Source organism: Vulpes vulpes, chromosome 2, assembly GCF_048418805.1.
Source record: "Vulpes vulpes isolate BD-2025 chromosome 2, VulVul3, whole genome shotgun sequence".
Taxonomy (NCBI): domain Eukaryota; kingdom Metazoa; phylum Chordata; class Mammalia; order Carnivora; family Canidae; genus Vulpes; species Vulpes vulpes.
Window position 1 is genome coordinate 91,698,775 of NC_132781.1, and position 16,471 is coordinate 91,715,245.

At 41.7% G+C, this 16,471-nt stretch overlaps 1 protein-coding gene across 3 annotated transcripts in view; it reads right to left on the reverse strand.

The window, feature by feature from the left end:
- The window catches only part of ODAD2 (outer dynein arm docking complex subunit 2), a 184,941-nt gene extending 172,210 nt beyond the window's left edge, over positions 1-12,731 (reverse strand). Inside the window, exons 1-3 of one of the 3 annotated variants that reach the window (XM_072749250.1) lie at positions 12,677-12,731; positions 8,405-8,665; positions 2,204-2,361 (exon numbers count right to left, since the gene is read on the reverse strand). In XM_072749250.1, coding sequence (XP_072605351.1) covers positions 2,204-2,361; positions 8,405-8,628 — 382 coding nt within the window. In that variant the 5' untranslated portion in view covers positions 8,629-8,665; positions 12,677-12,731. Of the gene's footprint in view, positions 1-2,203; positions 2,362-8,404; positions 8,666-12,676 lie in introns of those variants that run through there. The other 2 variants (XM_072749251.1, XM_072749253.1) reach the window with 2 other exon arrangements.
- Between the last annotated feature and the right edge of the window lie 3,740 nt (positions 12,732-16,471).

Here is a 16,471-nt window from a genome sequence, read left to right on the forward strand (position 1 = left end):
CCTTGAGATGCTCTACCTTGTACTGCAGTATCATCTATCTATATCATATCTCTAATAAGACAAAGAACAAGACATTCTTTTTTTCTTCTTTTTTTTTTAATTGACTGTAGGGCATTGTCCAGCATGGTCATTCAATTAATGTATCCAGAATTGATTTGAAGATAGAGAAATACTGGTCTCCTTAGAAGAATCATCACTAGAACTGTGTGTGTGTGTGTGTGTGTGTGTGTGTGTGTGTGTGTGTGTATGTAACCACTGAGGCTTAGTGTTCACAAATGCTTTCTTTCCAAAACAGCATGGTTTTCTCAGTCTAAAGATCTACCACCAGTCTTTTCCAACTGTTTGAAGTGCTTATATTTTCAATGCCTTTTTATGTTCAAGTTGGAAAAACAAATCTGGCCAGTACTCACACACATACCAAAGTTACAGTGAAAAACTCTAATACTAATTCATGATCAAGGCTGACATAGGTGTGAAAGTAGACTCTAGAGATGGTGAAAACAGAATTTGGTGAAAGCCAAAGAACATGTAGTTGCAAGTGAGGAAGAAGAGGGCAAAGCCTTATTTGGAAAGGAGAAATTTAAATAAGATGAAATATATATGTATTTGAACAAGGAGGGAGAAAAGGCCCATGGGACTAGTTCAGAAAGCTCGACCTGATTGAAATGAAGAGAAGCACAGTGATGGCATTAACTCTGCAGTGGGAAATGGACTCTGGCACCAGGAAATAGCAGAAAAGGCTTAGGGCTTCTTAGAAAAAAACACACGAGGGAAGGGGCAGGGAAAAGAGATCTAGGAATCAACCACTTTTTGATTATCTCAATCATCCTTACAGCAGTCATCTCATTAAGACTCATGGAAAAAGGTATTATATGAATCCTGGGGAAAGACACAAGCCTGCCCCCCAAATTGCCCTGCACCATGGAATCTGGACCCAAAACTAAGAGTTGTACCTAGAGCTCTTACAGAAAGGACAAAATGTAGCAAAGGATACACATTTAGCCAAACTAGATATATAGCAGCCAGTCTATGTATTAAGTTCATGCACTAAGTTGAAATTAATGCTATTACCAACCTCCTTGAATTCAACTTTACTCTTAAGATTTCATTCCTCCTCAGCAGGGTAGCTATGAGGTATAGATAAATAGCCTAATAATGAAGAGTAGGCAAGAGATAAGAAAAGGCTGCTGTCCTAAGGTTCACATCTTTTTTAAAAAAAAGATTTTATTTATTTACTCATTCATTAGAGTCATAGGGAGAGAGGCAGAGAGACACAGGTAGAGGCAGAGGGAGAAGCAGGTTGCAGGCAAGGAGCCCAATGTGGGACTTGATCCCGGGTCTCCAAGATCACACCCTGGGCTGAAGGCAGACGCTTAACCACTGAACCACCCAGGCATCTCATAAGGTTTACATCCTAAAGAATATTTTTTTTAAAGGTTCATCTTCCCACGTCATAGCAGTAGACACAGCAAAGAATGAGTAGAGGCAAGACCAGGCACCTCATGCTTGAGTCCTTCTAGTCACATGATTCCAAACAGGCAAAACATGTATATGACACCATTATGTACTATTAGGTATTTCTACTCATAAGAAAAATTCAGAAAACAACTGCTCCAGGCAATTGGTCACATTCTTTTTCCTATGTTAGATGCTTAGACAATAATGAAAATCTACATCCTTAATGAAGAGGAAAACGTTTCCCATTGAGTGAATGTAAGTACCTCCACAAAGCTATGCAACCTACAAAGGAACATTACTGAGACCAATGGAAAGTGAGATTACTCTGGGCTATCTTTGCTACATACATTTTAGAGGAAACCAAGCATCATCTGTCACAGCAGGCCTGAGGGTAGAGGGTGGATTTTGGTGCAGGCCCCACTAATCTGTCTTCTCTCCTGTGTAGACCTTAGAGGATACAGGCCTCTGATCTTTCCAGAAGTGAGGAAGCCTCTCTTTAAACCACATGCTAAAGTTAGAAATCTAGAAGCTTGCTAGTGGTAAAGCATTGGGCCTTTCATTTTAAAGTAGAAACTTGATATGAGCTTGACATTCAGCCAAGAAAAATGAATGACATTTTTACAAAGTCGAACATACAACTTTTTGCCTTTTAGGTCACAGAACTTTTTTCAAGAGACTGCAACTCCCCCTCCCCCATGATTATGTTTCTAAAAGTTCAAGTCATAGACTGGAGCATAAATATCACCTTCGATACAAGCCTGTGCTTCCTTCAGCTTTCTGTCTTTGGCAATAAGCAGCAAACGTGACAGCTGCCCCAAGCTCCTGATCTTAATGTGTGGCACAGAGAGAAATAGCAAAGGCTGCCCATCTTTATCAACTTCTTCTGACTTGACTGTTGTTTCACTAGGAAATAAAATAAATAAATAAATAAAAGCTTAAGGTTACCTGGATGCTAGTGAAGTTAAACGTAAGACATTTTGACAAATCATCCCTCTGGCTCATTATAAAACACAAAATATAAGTACTTCTTGTTAAAAGCTCATGTCTTTTCCTCATTTGTCCACACTCAGATCCCTAAGTTCCCAGGCTCATTAGCAACCATAGTTAGCAACATGATATATCCAGGAAGAACATTTTAAGCCATGTCTTGAATACTTACATGAACTCAATCACAGTTTTTGGTTTTGTTTTTCTAACAATGTGTTGGACAACTTTAAAAAAAATCACTGGTTCTACAGGACCATTCATGTTTTGGGGATTTCTAAAGTTATTTTATTTATAAAGTTTACACCACAGTAATTAGTGGTTAGAAATCTTCTTGGCTACTCTGTGTTTATGAACAAAAAGCTATAAAAAAGAGAAAGAGAGAGAGACAAACTAGGTTCCCTCTGTGGATTGTTTTCCCACTCCAAACCCCCTAATTTGGTTTACTTTAGGATAATAAGCAGTTTTTCTAAATGGACTTTTCCTGATCAGAAATTTCTGGGTCTCCTAGATTTGTCTTTCTGCCCATTTTAATTATTTTTTTAGGTCAGCATTTAAGAAATATTAAGATGTTTTTACGGCAGTGATATTTCTATAGATTTCTACCACTTACAACATTAACTAAGCTACCTAGGTTTTTATTAGATATGGATATCCCTGGAAAAACTGCTCTCCTCTTAAGACCTGATCTAACGTATTTTAAATTGTAAGGCAGATAAACAGATGAGGTGTATTGCCAGTTCATCAGAAAAAGTAAACTTGATAGACTCAGACTCAGATGTACTACCAGCACGATTTCACTAGAAAAGGAAGAAGATAGAGATCATGGAGGCAGACTAGTGGCTTGCCACGGATGTCCGCATCCTAACACCCGAGGCCCACAAATGTCTTATCTTACATGGCAAGAGAGACCACGCAGATGGATTAAGGATCTTGAGATGGGAAGACTATTCTGAAATGTGCAGGAGGGTCAAGTCAGAAAAGCCAACGTGACATGGAAACAGGGTTCAGAGTAACACAGGGCCAGAAGCTACGGAATGTAGGTGGCCTCCAGAAGCTGGAGAAGACAAGAATGGATCTTCCTTCAGCCCCCAGAAGGAACACAGCCCTACCAACGCCTTGATTTTAACCCTACACACTTATTTTAGTCTTTTCACCTCCAGAACCCTAAGAAATTAAATCTGCATTATTTTAAGTCACTAAGTATGTGAAAATTTGTTACAGCAGCAATAGGAGGCTAACACAGGGACTTTTACCAGGCTTTCCCACTGTTCTTCCAGCAGTGACTTTCATAGTAACTCACATAGTAAGTAACTTACATAGTAATTGTACACAGAAGGTACTCAATAAATAGAAGAGGAATAAATGAATAGAAGATTTCTAGGCTGACCAGTGATGTGTGTTGTATACAAAATGTGTGTTTTCTCTAAAATAAAGCTTTTGGAATAATGTCTTCAGGTTTGAGATTTCTTAAAGGTCTGTGTCGGGCTGGTCATATGTGCTAAGTGGATGATGACAAGACTAAGTTATAAGCTGACTGAATGCCAACAATATCAAGCCACTGAACTTGAGAAGGTGAAACTCCTGGTAAGATATGGGAGAAGTCAAGGGCACAGGACACATATTTCATTGCTCCCACCAGTTGAAGCCTGTAACTCAGCAAAGCAGTAGGAACTAAATGCCAGCTCCAGGGAGGATGTGGAAGAGCAGGTTTGTTTCGGGGTTTGCAGTTTCTAATACTGGAAGAAAGAGATTTTGGAAAGAAAAAATACTATGCCCATCTTGTGAGGTCAAGATAAATGTGCTGCAAATGAAATCCACTGACCTGAACAAAAGACTTTCAAACTGTAATTGTGGAAGGCAGCTGAAAATACTATAGCTTTATGCTATAAGGTGAGAGAGCAGGAAAATGTCACATTTATTTCATCCCCAGTGTCTAGTTTAGTGTCCAGAACATAGTAATTACTCAATAAATGAGCCTAAAAAGTAACAAGAGATATAAAGCTACAGTCGCGAAACTAGTTAGTAATTCTCAGGAACAAAAAACAAAGAGCTCAAGTAACAAACGTTATGGCCATCGATTTTAATAGCATAACTTGGACATTTCACCAAAATATGGGGCACCCATGTGGCTCTGTTGGTTAAGTGTCTGACTCTTGGTTTCTGATCAGGTCGTGATCTCAGAGTCATGAGATCAAGCCCTGGTTGAGCTCCACAGTCAGTGAGGCATCTGCTTGTCCCTCTCCCTTTGTTCCACCCCCATCTGCTTGCTCTCTCTCAAATAAATAAAATCTTTTAGAAAAGAAGTTTTACCAAAACATAATAATTATCATCTCATAAAACAATACAATTTTAAGATCAGAGATCATGTAACTGATCCTTCAAGACATTGATAAGAGAACTAGAACAAGAAGGTAAAAGGATCAAACAATGCCCATTACCAAGGAGTATTGGGAAGTCAACAATAAAAAAGATGCCTGTAGAGATTTACAAAAGAAAAAAGAAAACTAGGAATCAGAAAGGTATGAATTGTGAGGGCGGTGGGCAGGACAGGGGGAAGAGGGTCACTGCTCGGGGCTCAACTTCTCATCTACACAGCACTCCTACCAGGAGAGAATTTTGTCCCAACTCAGACATTTATTGAGACAGCAGAGAGACTTTAGAAGCTAAAATATCACAGTATTAAAGCTGACATGAGTCAAAATCGTAATTTTACCAAAAAAGAAAAGAACTGATAATAACATTGTCACTAAGTGATTCTGAACACTTATCCAGTCTCTATATTTCCTGAGCTACATTCTAATGAGTCAAAGCAACTGAGCTCTGTATACCACCACCATATGGTGTTAATCATTGAAGGGTGTCATTTGTCCTTAGCTTACAGTGGACTCGGGTTACATTCTGGAGTGTTTTAGAAACATTAGTTATCTCATTCTGTCTGATAAGAAAAAAGCAATTGAAAATGGTAATACAAGGAGACCTATGATTTCCATTAGAACGAAAGTGGAGTTATTTTCCCCAAAACAATGAACACGGAAAGACGATGACCAGTGTTATTATAGAATGAAGGGTTGTACATTGGAAATGATTCTAAAAGAAAAAAGTAAGTCATCTAACATGTGGACAGTGCCATGCCTATCTACTCAACAATGATCTGCACAAAAGAAGATGGGTGACGACATGTAAAACCTTTTTTCAGTGCATGATGAGCAGATCAGTTTCAATGTCAGATGTCTGTTAGCCTAATTCAGAAGAAGGCTGATCAATTTTTTAAGGACTGCCGCAAAGAGTACATTTGGAGATGTGCAACATCAAATGAGAAATGAGGCCTCAAGTGCGAATATAAAAGAGATCAACAAAAGAGGGTAGCTTACTTACTTCAACAGACTTTCCATGTAAATAAAACTGACTTGTTTTGGAACAAAAGGCTGAGAGAACATATAGTCCCAAGAGGAAGAAGAAATATCCTAAAACATCCAAGAATATTGTGGTTTGGTAGAAATGCATCCAGAGGCTCCAAACTCAAAGCCTTTATGATGACTTAGATATCCATATTTATGTGGACTTACAGAGCTGAATCCTATCTGAAAGGACAGCAGTACCCTCCACCCTTTAAATAAATGAATAAAGGGTGTCCTAAGGGCCAGCAGCCTAAGCAAGAACAGTGCATGTGAACAAAAGGGCAAAGAATGAGGTAGCCGGGACTCTTTTAATGGTACATTCTTCCAGCCATTGAGGGCATCTCTGGTCTATATCACTTTTGTTATGTTGGTGGACACAGCATACCAAGTGGCCATGGGTTGCTGACAGTTCTTTGGTTTGGGGGGGGGGAGGGTAGAGCAAGGGGAGTGGTCAAGACTTGGATGTGTAAACATTTAGAATTTTCCATTACTACCAAAATCTCAGCTGTATCCTTTGCCTTCTTCAGGACTATCAGTACCTACCTGGTTTTCATCCAGCCACAATGGCACGGTTTCCTTCAACTACAACAAATGCTACTCTCAGACCCTCTTTTCCCTTCTGACATCAAAGATATCACCAATAAAAGTCAGAAATAAGAATAATGGATAGAAAAACTGGCCCAAGGAAAAGGTGTCCAGTAAATTTGACAGAAGGAAGACAATCAAGGGGTAGTTGGTTCAAAACATATATGGTGCCAAAATGTTGAGGCTTCCTGCTTAAGAGGGACCTCTATGCATAAAGACTGTATGCAAAAAAAAAAAAAAGACTGTATGCAGAGGTATAAGAATAGAGATAGAGCAAAAAAGCAATTGGATAAGGATAAAGAAAGAGAAACAGTGATATAATTGAGGTATGTGTAACAGCCCACCTAAGTAGGTTGCAGATGTGGTCATGTTTGTCCTTGGAACACAAAATAAATAGAGGTAAGATACAATGACGCTCTTGATACTCTTATGACATCTGCTTTAAATCCATCTCTGTACTAAGTAGTTCATATGTTTTTGAACTATATGGTTTTGCAGATGAGTTCATCTTTCAAAGGTTAGAAAAAACAACATGTGACACTACACTGAACTTAAGTGGGAGCAATGAATAATGACAAGCACTTTGGGAGGAAGTGACCATAGGCAGAGTTAGAAATAAAATACAATTTTAGAAAAAGGCTTCAGGAAATTCAGAGAGAAGGTAGAGCATGACAACAGAACCGAACACTCCTGAAATACAGTTCAAAAAAGGTTTTTCAGTACTAAAAATGAAATTCAGAGTTTATTCTCACAAATAATCCCAAAGGGAAAATGTGGAAAAGGCATCTATAAGAAGATTTGACTGGTTAGTGACCTGTCTTTGATAATGTCAGACTTTAAAAGTTCATATGCAAAATTAAGGAGGAACACGGTGGCAGAAAGGAGGATCCCGATGCCTGAAAGTGGAAAATAAACTGAAGCTGACCAAAAACAACAAAAAAGATTTACATATGCAAATGTCAATTACTCCTATATAATTATGATTACATTTATATTATACATATATATTTTTTACCTAAGCTCTCTAGAGCTAAACTGACAGCTCCCTGTTTGAGGTAGAGGTAGGTTTTTCTTAAATCTCAGATTTGGAAGGTTCTCATTTGAGGACAATGCTAATTGTTAATTAGCCTCTCCCATATATTGAGGAAAATTTACCACTCCCCAGGAATTAATAGATTTTAATACCAGAAGGGATTTTGCCTATAGCAGAGGTCACAAAACCAATGCCTACTGACACTGGTAGGGTTGTATGGATGAGTGGAAAGCCCAAACATAAAGCAACAACAATTGTTGGAGTGTGGTGAACTCGAGAATGCATCCCCTATCAAAAGAAATTCAAATCAAAATTTAAAAATTAGGTGCCAGGGCACCTGGGTGGCTCAGTGGTTGAGCATCTGCCTTCAGCTCAGGTCATGATCCCAGGGTCCTGGGATTGAGTCTCACAACAGGCTCTCTGTAGGGAGCCTGCTTCTCCCTCTGCCTATATCTCTGCCTCTCTCTGTGTGTCTCTCATGAATAAATAAAATCTAGATAGATAGATAGATAGATAGATAGATAGATAGATAGAAAGAAAGAAAGAATGAATTAGGGGCACCTGGGTGGCTCAGTCGGTTAAGGGTCTGCCTTTGGCTCAAGTCATGATCTCAGAGTCCTGGGATGGAGCTCAGTGTCTGGCTGGCTCCCTACCCAGCCAGGAGTCTGCTTCTCCCTCTGCCCCTGCCCCTGCTCATCTCTCTCTCTCTCTCTCTCTCTCTCTCTCTCTCTCATAAATACATACATACATAGATACATACATAATTTTGTTGTGCTAAACAGAATGTTCCCAGATTTCAGCAGAGTGCCTCCTGATTGCAATTCCTGGGTCAGAATATTTCTGAGATTCACAGATGTTAAATTACTTGCCCAAAACCTACAACTCATTTATCAAAATATGTACAATAAAGACATTAAACTCTAGAAGCTCTTTACAAGCTTACCTGACAATATATCCTGATTCAAATGCTGAGGGGTCCAAGTTTGTTTTCCATTCAAGTGGTTCTACAAAAACATATTTTGCCTCTTGAGGATGTTTGTAGATAAAACTCTCCACAAACATCATAATTTCTTTCAATATCACTTCATTCAGCGGAGTAATTTCCAGGGTTCTGGTCCCATATCCAGCAGCAGTCCACTGCGCAGACCTTGTCAGAGCCACCCCCATGCTCAGTCAATGCTCAGATCTGAGCTCACCACACACCCTGCATCAGAGTGGAAAGAGTTAGAAACACAGGATGGCAATCACCTTTTTCCTGGAACCGTTCTCACTTTCAAGCCTTTAAGCCATCCAACACATATTCTGCTTCTTAATCTTAGTGGTCAATTTTTTTTAATCATCAAATTGCTCCTTAATGCAACAGAAGTATTCATTTTTACTGGGCCAGCTCTAAGTAAAACTGACAGGCAATTGGATTTTCTAGTATCTATTTGCCCTAAGCAAATAGCTTTCTCATTTCCCTGGGCCTCAGAAAGAAAAGCTCAAATAACTGGGCAGAAAACAGAAACAGAAAACTCCCCACAGTGGAAGGAAGAGCTGGGGGAAGATGGCATCAAGGCCTTTGGTCCAACAGGTTTGCTGGAGCCAAAGGCTCTTCTGGGCTGGGCAGTGCATAATTTAGAACCATGCTGTCAAACTGAACTCTGTTATTCTGACTTTCTTTAAAAAGAGAACATTATCTGCAGCATTGAATAAAAGCCGAGTTAGCAAGCAAGTTCTCACTGTGAACATTCAAGGCTTTTTTTTCCCTGATAGTCTATACTTGTTTGATTTTTCACTAATAGGATCATGAAAGGCTTCCTTCCAGAATATTAGAATAGTGATAAAGTTAAATATAGAATAGAATTAGCTTTCCCCCGTTATTACTAAAGCTCCGAAGTACCAGGACCCTATTGAAATGACTTGGGAATTTTGGGTTTTGTACTGCACTAAATCTAGTAATAGGATATCTAGATCAGTGGCTCTCAATGAGGCAATACTCATAACTCAGAAGTATTATTAAGGATATTTCATTATCAAAATGATAGGAAGGGGACATCATTGGGATTTAGTGATGAGGACCAAGAATGTCAGACATCAGGGCACCCGGGTGGCTCAGTGGTTGAGTCTGCCTTTGGCTCAGGGTGTGATCCTGGGGTCCCAGGAGCGGGTCCTGGGATTGAGTTCCGCATCAGGCTCCCCACAGGGAGCCTGCTTCTCTCTCTGCCTGTGTCTCTGCCTCTCTCTGTCTCTCATGAATAAATAAATAAACTCTTAAAAAATAATGTCTGATGTCCTGCAATGTGCACAACAGTCCCCAGACGGAAAAATTATACTACACTCCTTAGGCATCTGGTGGGCTTAAAACTTCAGATAAGTAATACCTGTGCTAAGAACCTAACTCCACTTTACAATCACAAAGTAATTTTTCCACAGTTTTGACATACACTGAATTTTCCAGGATTGCAACTATCATGTAAGTCGAAGGAAGGTTGTATATATTCTGTCTTATATGGAAGTCTACCAAGAGATCAGTATTTTGGAAAATCACACCATTGATGGCCATGCTGGTCACACAATTTAAGTTTCAATGATGTGTTTAAATCAGCCTGCATTTGGAGCTACTGCATTCACAGTATATAATTCTATGTAAGGCTGGAGCACCTGACTACTTCACTACATATTCTAGTGTAGCGGTACCTGAGCATTTACATAATGTTATTGTATTACAATTATTTACCTTTTAATTTTCCTTTATTTTACAGTTAGGGGACATCATTGGGATTTAGTGATGAGGACCAAGAATGTCAGACATCAGGACACCTGGGTGGCTCAGTGGTTGAGTGTCTGCCTTTGGGCTCAGGGTATGATCCTGGGGTCCCAGGAAGTAGCCAATATCATTTTGATAATGAAATATGGTTAATAATACTTCTGAGTTATGAGTACTGCCTCATTGAGAGCCACTGATCTAGATATCCTATCTACATTTAAAGATATCCTATCCTACATTTAAACTATGCACACATGTAGAATTACTATCTAGGATTTTGATTTTGGAGTAGCAAAGAAGCATTACAAAATATTTGTTATAAAAAATGATAGTTCTCAGGGCTGAGAATGGCTGATATATGTGTACATAAATAGGTATATATATTTTTATATCTGTGTATATACTTATATATACAAATATATACAATTATAAAATATATACAATTAGGGTACAGATTTTTTTTGTGTGCATTTATTTTAGTATTCTAGTGGTTTGTTTCTATTGCTTGATTCCAAACATGTAAGCCTGTACTAATGCTTACATCAGTAACACTGTTGAGTTTGCCAGTATTAAGAGAGTAAGTGCAAGCTAAGAATAAGTGCAAACAGCTTTATCACATATAGAAAGTCTTATGTGCACAATTTATTTTTAATCTTAAGCATACCACTTGTTTCGGTGGTCTTATAAAACTACAACATGTGTATCATTTCCTTCTTGTACTTTTTAAAAGGAAAATGTGAACATACACAGATTATATAAGACTGTAGCAGCAGTCAACACCCCATACAGCAACTTCCTGAAAGACACTTTAAAAAGAGCTAAGAAATGCAAAAAGGTCTTCATCATGATAAATTTTTATACAAAAATAACACGTTTGTATCTCTTCAAATTGTTTCTCTAAATCTGGAAAGGCAGGAGCTGCAACAATGAACAGGCTTGATTTGAGAAGGTCTAAGAAAATTTCAGGAGGGTCTGGGACAACCCAGAAGGCAAAAAATATTATTAGGGGGGAAAAGTGGATCAAAATCTTGAACAAGATAGGTAGAAAAAGCCTTTGAAAATGATAGTGAGAGCAGAGAGAGAAAGAAAGAGGGACAGCCTGGGTGGCTCAGCTGTTGAGCGTCTGCCTTTGGCTCAGGGCATGATCCTGGGTCTGGAATTGAATCCTGAATCCAGCTCCCTGTGAGGAGCCTGCCTCTCTCTGTATCTCTCAGGAATAACATCTTTTTAAAAAAAAAAAAAAAGAGAGAGACAGATGGACAGAGAAAGAGAAAGAAGTACTTTGTAGGCTTAAGTGAATAAATTACAAAAAGAAAACAGTGTAATCTAAAGCTTTTCATGTTAAGTCTAGGACATTTCTAATAGCCTCATTTAGCAGAACCGTATTTATTCCACTAGTCCCAGAGGTGTTAAAAAAAAAAAAAAAGGTCAGTGTAACTCAGGTAAAAATACAAAAACTAAAAAAAAATTTTTTTTTAATCAAAACAGGCTGTTCCCCAGTTTCTACCCACTGCCAATCCAGGAGTCCGTTTGGCCTAAGAACCACAGTTACAACGAATACATATGAATATGTAGTAAGTATCTTTGAATTAAGGTGCGATTGTTAAAAAGTTCAATGATTAAATGGAGAAAAGTTTTTGTGCACGTGTTCTCATAAATGGAAAATCATTTATATTCACTTTGTCTATTATTCTACTCATTTTCTGTACGAATCAAATCACTGTAACACAGCTTGTTTTTCTTTTTTAAGGATCAGCTGCAGCTTCCCGTAGCACTAAGAGAGTGAAACCCGTCCGTGAATAACTTGTGTGACACTTGAGCAGAAACAAAGCGGAGGGGAGGTGAGCGTCCGCGCTGAGATCTAGCGGGCGGCTGGTGACACGGCCTGGGAGGGGGTCGGCGCGTGCACTCGCCACTCGGAGAATGAGGGAGCTACAGAAAAACCACAATTCCAGACCTGGCATGTGCAGGGCCCCGAATCCACGTACACTTAAAGCCTGCGTGAAAACACGCGACGGTGGCACCGAGCAGACCCGCGACAGGCGTCAGTTGGAGCTGGAGCTGTCTGTAGGGACGAGGGCGCGGGGGCCGCAGGACGGCGCAGGGAGCGAAGACGGCAGGTGGAAGGAGGGCGAGCTGCAGGGGCGCAGCGTGGGCGAGGGCCGGCGGGCCGGGCGTCGCCGAGCCGCGGAGAGAACCGGCCCGGAGAGGGGAGAGGGGCTCGGGAGCCAAGGAGCAGGAGGCGCCCGGGCAGGGGGTCGGCGGGGAGGGCAGGGAGAGGGCCGGGGGAGGGCGGGCCGCGGCCCGGGGAGAGGAGGGGGCCGGGCGAGAGGGGCCCCATTTCTCGAGCCCCGCCGCGTTAGGCTGCAAGGACCCCAGCGCGGGGCGAGCGGGAGCGGCGGGGCCCGGGGCGGAGGGGCGGCGGCCAGTCCCCCGCGGCCGCCCTGCGCCCACCGGCCGACTCACCTGCAGCGCCCCGCTCCGCGCCCGCACTGCGCCCCGCGCCCGCGCCCCGCGCCCCGCGCCCGCCGGTTGCCAGGGCGCCCGGTAAACACCCAGCGCCCCGCCGCGCGCAGCGGCGCCGCCCCGCGGAGGAGCCCGGGCCCGCCCAGACCTGCGCGCCCGCCCCCCCCCCCCCCCGTGACTCCCCGCCGCGCGGGCTGCCTCTGACGCCGGCCGCCGCTGCTCCCCGCTCGTCCCCTCCGTGGAGGCAGGGCCGTTCGGGCTCCTTCCGCGAGGACGCCTGTGCCTCTCTCCACCAGGTGGGAAGCGTTGACCTGAAATAAGGCCCCCCGCGGTGGGGGCTTGGGGTAGCAATGGCATAGGACACCGGGTAGAAAATGTTCGTGGAACACCGTTTTCTGGGTCTCCCTAGGGTCCCGGGCAGGTGTGCTGCGGTGTGCCCTGTGCTGTTCCATGGACCTTCAATCTTCACGGAGTTCTCAGAATAGCACGGGGCCTCCCACGGCGTAGCTGAGGCCTAAGTGTGCTTGTCCAAAAAGCAGGTTTGGTGGAATACCTCAGTACTCACTGGAAAAGCAGAAACTGCTCTTTATTAGTCTAATTCAGAGAACTGGAATGAAATGAGAACGCTTCCTCATGTTTTTAAATGCCTTTTTAGTTTTTTACCAACGTGGCCTTAACCACACCAGTAGATACTTCTATCAACAAGAGTCCCAGCAGTGAGAAACCAGCAGGGGCTGAAAAGAAAATATTTGGGGAAAAAATAATAAAAGAGAGCAAGAACAGCATACTGTCTTTGTGGGTAGAGTGTTTAGGGCCGTGTACTAGATAATTTAGGGTGGTGCGGTGTTTAGGAACTAGAAATGGATTCTTTCCCTAAAGTCAAAGACTCAGATATGGATGATGTTAGGGTATTAGATGTCAGGATATTATATTGTCCCAGTTTAAAAGTGGAGCCTTTCTTCTTCAGATGCAGAGAGAAATGAAATAGATTAGGCCTTTCTGGGGATTCTTTCTTTCTTTTCCTTTCCTTTTTTTTTTTTTTTTTTTTAAGAGTATAAAAGTTGTTGGAAATGGAATCATTTTGCCTAAAGTAGCCTCTGCCTCCAGAGAAGCCTAGACTTGCAGTGAATCAGAAGGGATTATTATATGCTAATAGATATTAGCATACATCATCTCATCTCATCTGAAGGGAGCCCTTTCCCAAAATGAACAGATTGCTCTTGGAGACAACCACAGCATCATACCTCTAGAGTGATGCAGGTCACACATTGGTGAGGACCAGAATCCACCCTTCAGAGAGGGGTGCTGGAATACTCATGGAGCAGGAAAATTTCTTTGGGTGCTTTATGTCACTTGCACATTTTCATCGGCTGTATAATGTAAGAGAGCATTACTGAGCCCAGCATAGAAACTGGCCAGAGATCTACAAATTCAGTAGGTTTTGCAAAAGACAGTGCCCTCTAGGATCTAAGTAGCTGTGTTCTCATTTGCCAAATTCATGCCAAATGTCACAATCTACCATTGCTTAATCTGATGGCAAAATTTGAATTTATTAGCCTCGAGATTGTCCAAGAAAAAAAAAAAGCATGTAATGATATGTAAATTTGTAGAATTCTCAGCTGGCTTCTTCTAATTCTTCCTTGCCATATTGGTACTAACTTGGCTGACCTTCCAACTCTCAGTTTAAAAGAGTACTTCTCAGAGACTGCTGACCACCCAAACTAAAGAAGCCTCCCAGGAGGATTTGTCTTGACCAGCTGTCATTAACTGTTTGCTACCTCCACAGTAAACTCCATGAAATAGAGACCTTCAAGTCTGTATCCCTAAGATCTAGAAGAGTGACACATAGAAAGTGAAATTGGTGAATCACCTAATCAAAGATGCCTTTCTACGTGACAAAATCTTTTTGAGCCAGGCACCAGAAGCATGAAGCTTGTGTTTCCTCGAATATAGTTGATAGAACCAGATGTATTATTCTAAGCGGCTGTGTTTGGGAAAAGAACCTTCAACAGTGAGAGCACACACAGGAGTTTGCTGTAGCAGAGGCCTTCCCAGCGCTGTCTTCATAAAGTATGCACATGTGACCCAGTTCTGTCCAATGGAGCTTCACAGAAAGTCTGCCAAAGGACTTCTGGAAAACATTTGAGAGTTTTTTGGCCCTTTCTGACAACTTTATGTCAGCTAAATATGCTTCTGTGAAACCAAGCCCCTGGCTCAGACCAACTCAGCTTCTCTGTAGAGGCATAGATTCTGTGTGTAGTCCGCTAGGGCTGTCATAACAAGATACCACACACTACGTGGCTTCTCTCCTTGGCTTGTAGATGGCCATCTTCATGTCCACATGACATCTCCCTGTATACCTGTCTCTGTGCAAATTTTATTTTTTTCTAAGGATACCAGCCATGTTGGGTTAGGCTCCACTCTAATTAACTCACTGTAATTTAATGAACTCTGTAAAGAGCCTGTCTTCCATAAGGAGATACTAGGACTTGAACCTATGAATTTTAGGGAGGACACAATTCAACACATAATATTATGTAAACAAAAAAGTCTGCAGGTCTCAGGGACCCATTCTCTTGTGTTAGAGCAGAGTCAACTGGCATGAAACCGCCAAGAGAAGCATTCATAGGCTATAACCATGAGAAGGTGATAGGCAAGGTCTGTTTGAATGTCCAATACCTCAGTCAGGAAAGGACCAGACAGATGCAACTTCATGAGGCTTACAGTAAAGTGCAGTCTCTTAGATTGTACTGTGATAAGATTAAGTCTCATTAAGGGGAAAGATTGCCTCTCAATGGAATGTTTCAGGAGATTTCAACAGAAATTCTGATGATAGAAAATTGTGTGAAGTATGAGGAAGTTCTAAGGACCAAGTTTGCTAGCTCCTACCTTCTATTATAGGTAAAGACTAGTAATCAAAAAGCTCTACTTGCCTTCCTGTGTGCAAAGATATCTCTCAGTGGTACATTTCTGAGCAAGGCCCATGGTCTGTAAATGAAATGGCTCCTTCTCCTTAGATTCTAACCTTCCAGACCTTCATTTATTCCACTAATGCATTCTTTTGGCTACCAACACATGCCAGGCACTCTGTTAGCAGAACTAGGTGATCTAAGTTTGAGTGCTGGGGAAAAAAAGGACCCCATTAAAGTATATTCCAAATCTCTGGACTAAAAGGAAGGCCACTAGAGCACAGTAAGCAAAGAAGTAGAGTTGGAGGGAGAATAGGATGAATAGGGGGGCAGGGTTACATAAAGTAGGAATTTAAGCCATGATCAAGAATCAGATTTTATTCCAGGAGTAAATGAAAGTTATTGAAAGAATTTAAGCAAGGTGTGATATGTCCAGATTTGTGTTGTTAGCCATTCTGGGTATGTTGTGGAAGTAGGCTATTGAAGTACAAGAGTTGAAGCTAGGAGACTATTAATAAGCCACGTTGGGTCAAGTTCCCCAGGAAACAGACTCCAAGATGGAGAAATGCATGTGAGCAATTCATTGAGGAATATCCACAGGGAAATGAAGGCAATGGGATTGGACAAGGCCAGCTGAATTGCAGAATTGCAGTGGACAGCTCTGGAGCTGGGGTGGCCCTGCAGAGTTCTTACATAGTGAGACTAGGGGGCTGGACCTCTGTATTCCTACATCAGCTCATCATTACTGGCCAGTCACTGGATACAGGCTGTCCCCAGGAGGAGGGCATGGCTTTCAGCCCTTAAGTTGAGAGCTATCTGCTACAAACACTCCCCAGCAGGTGAGGACAAGCATTCTTCAGTCTTGGAGGAGTGGGATGGGGATGGT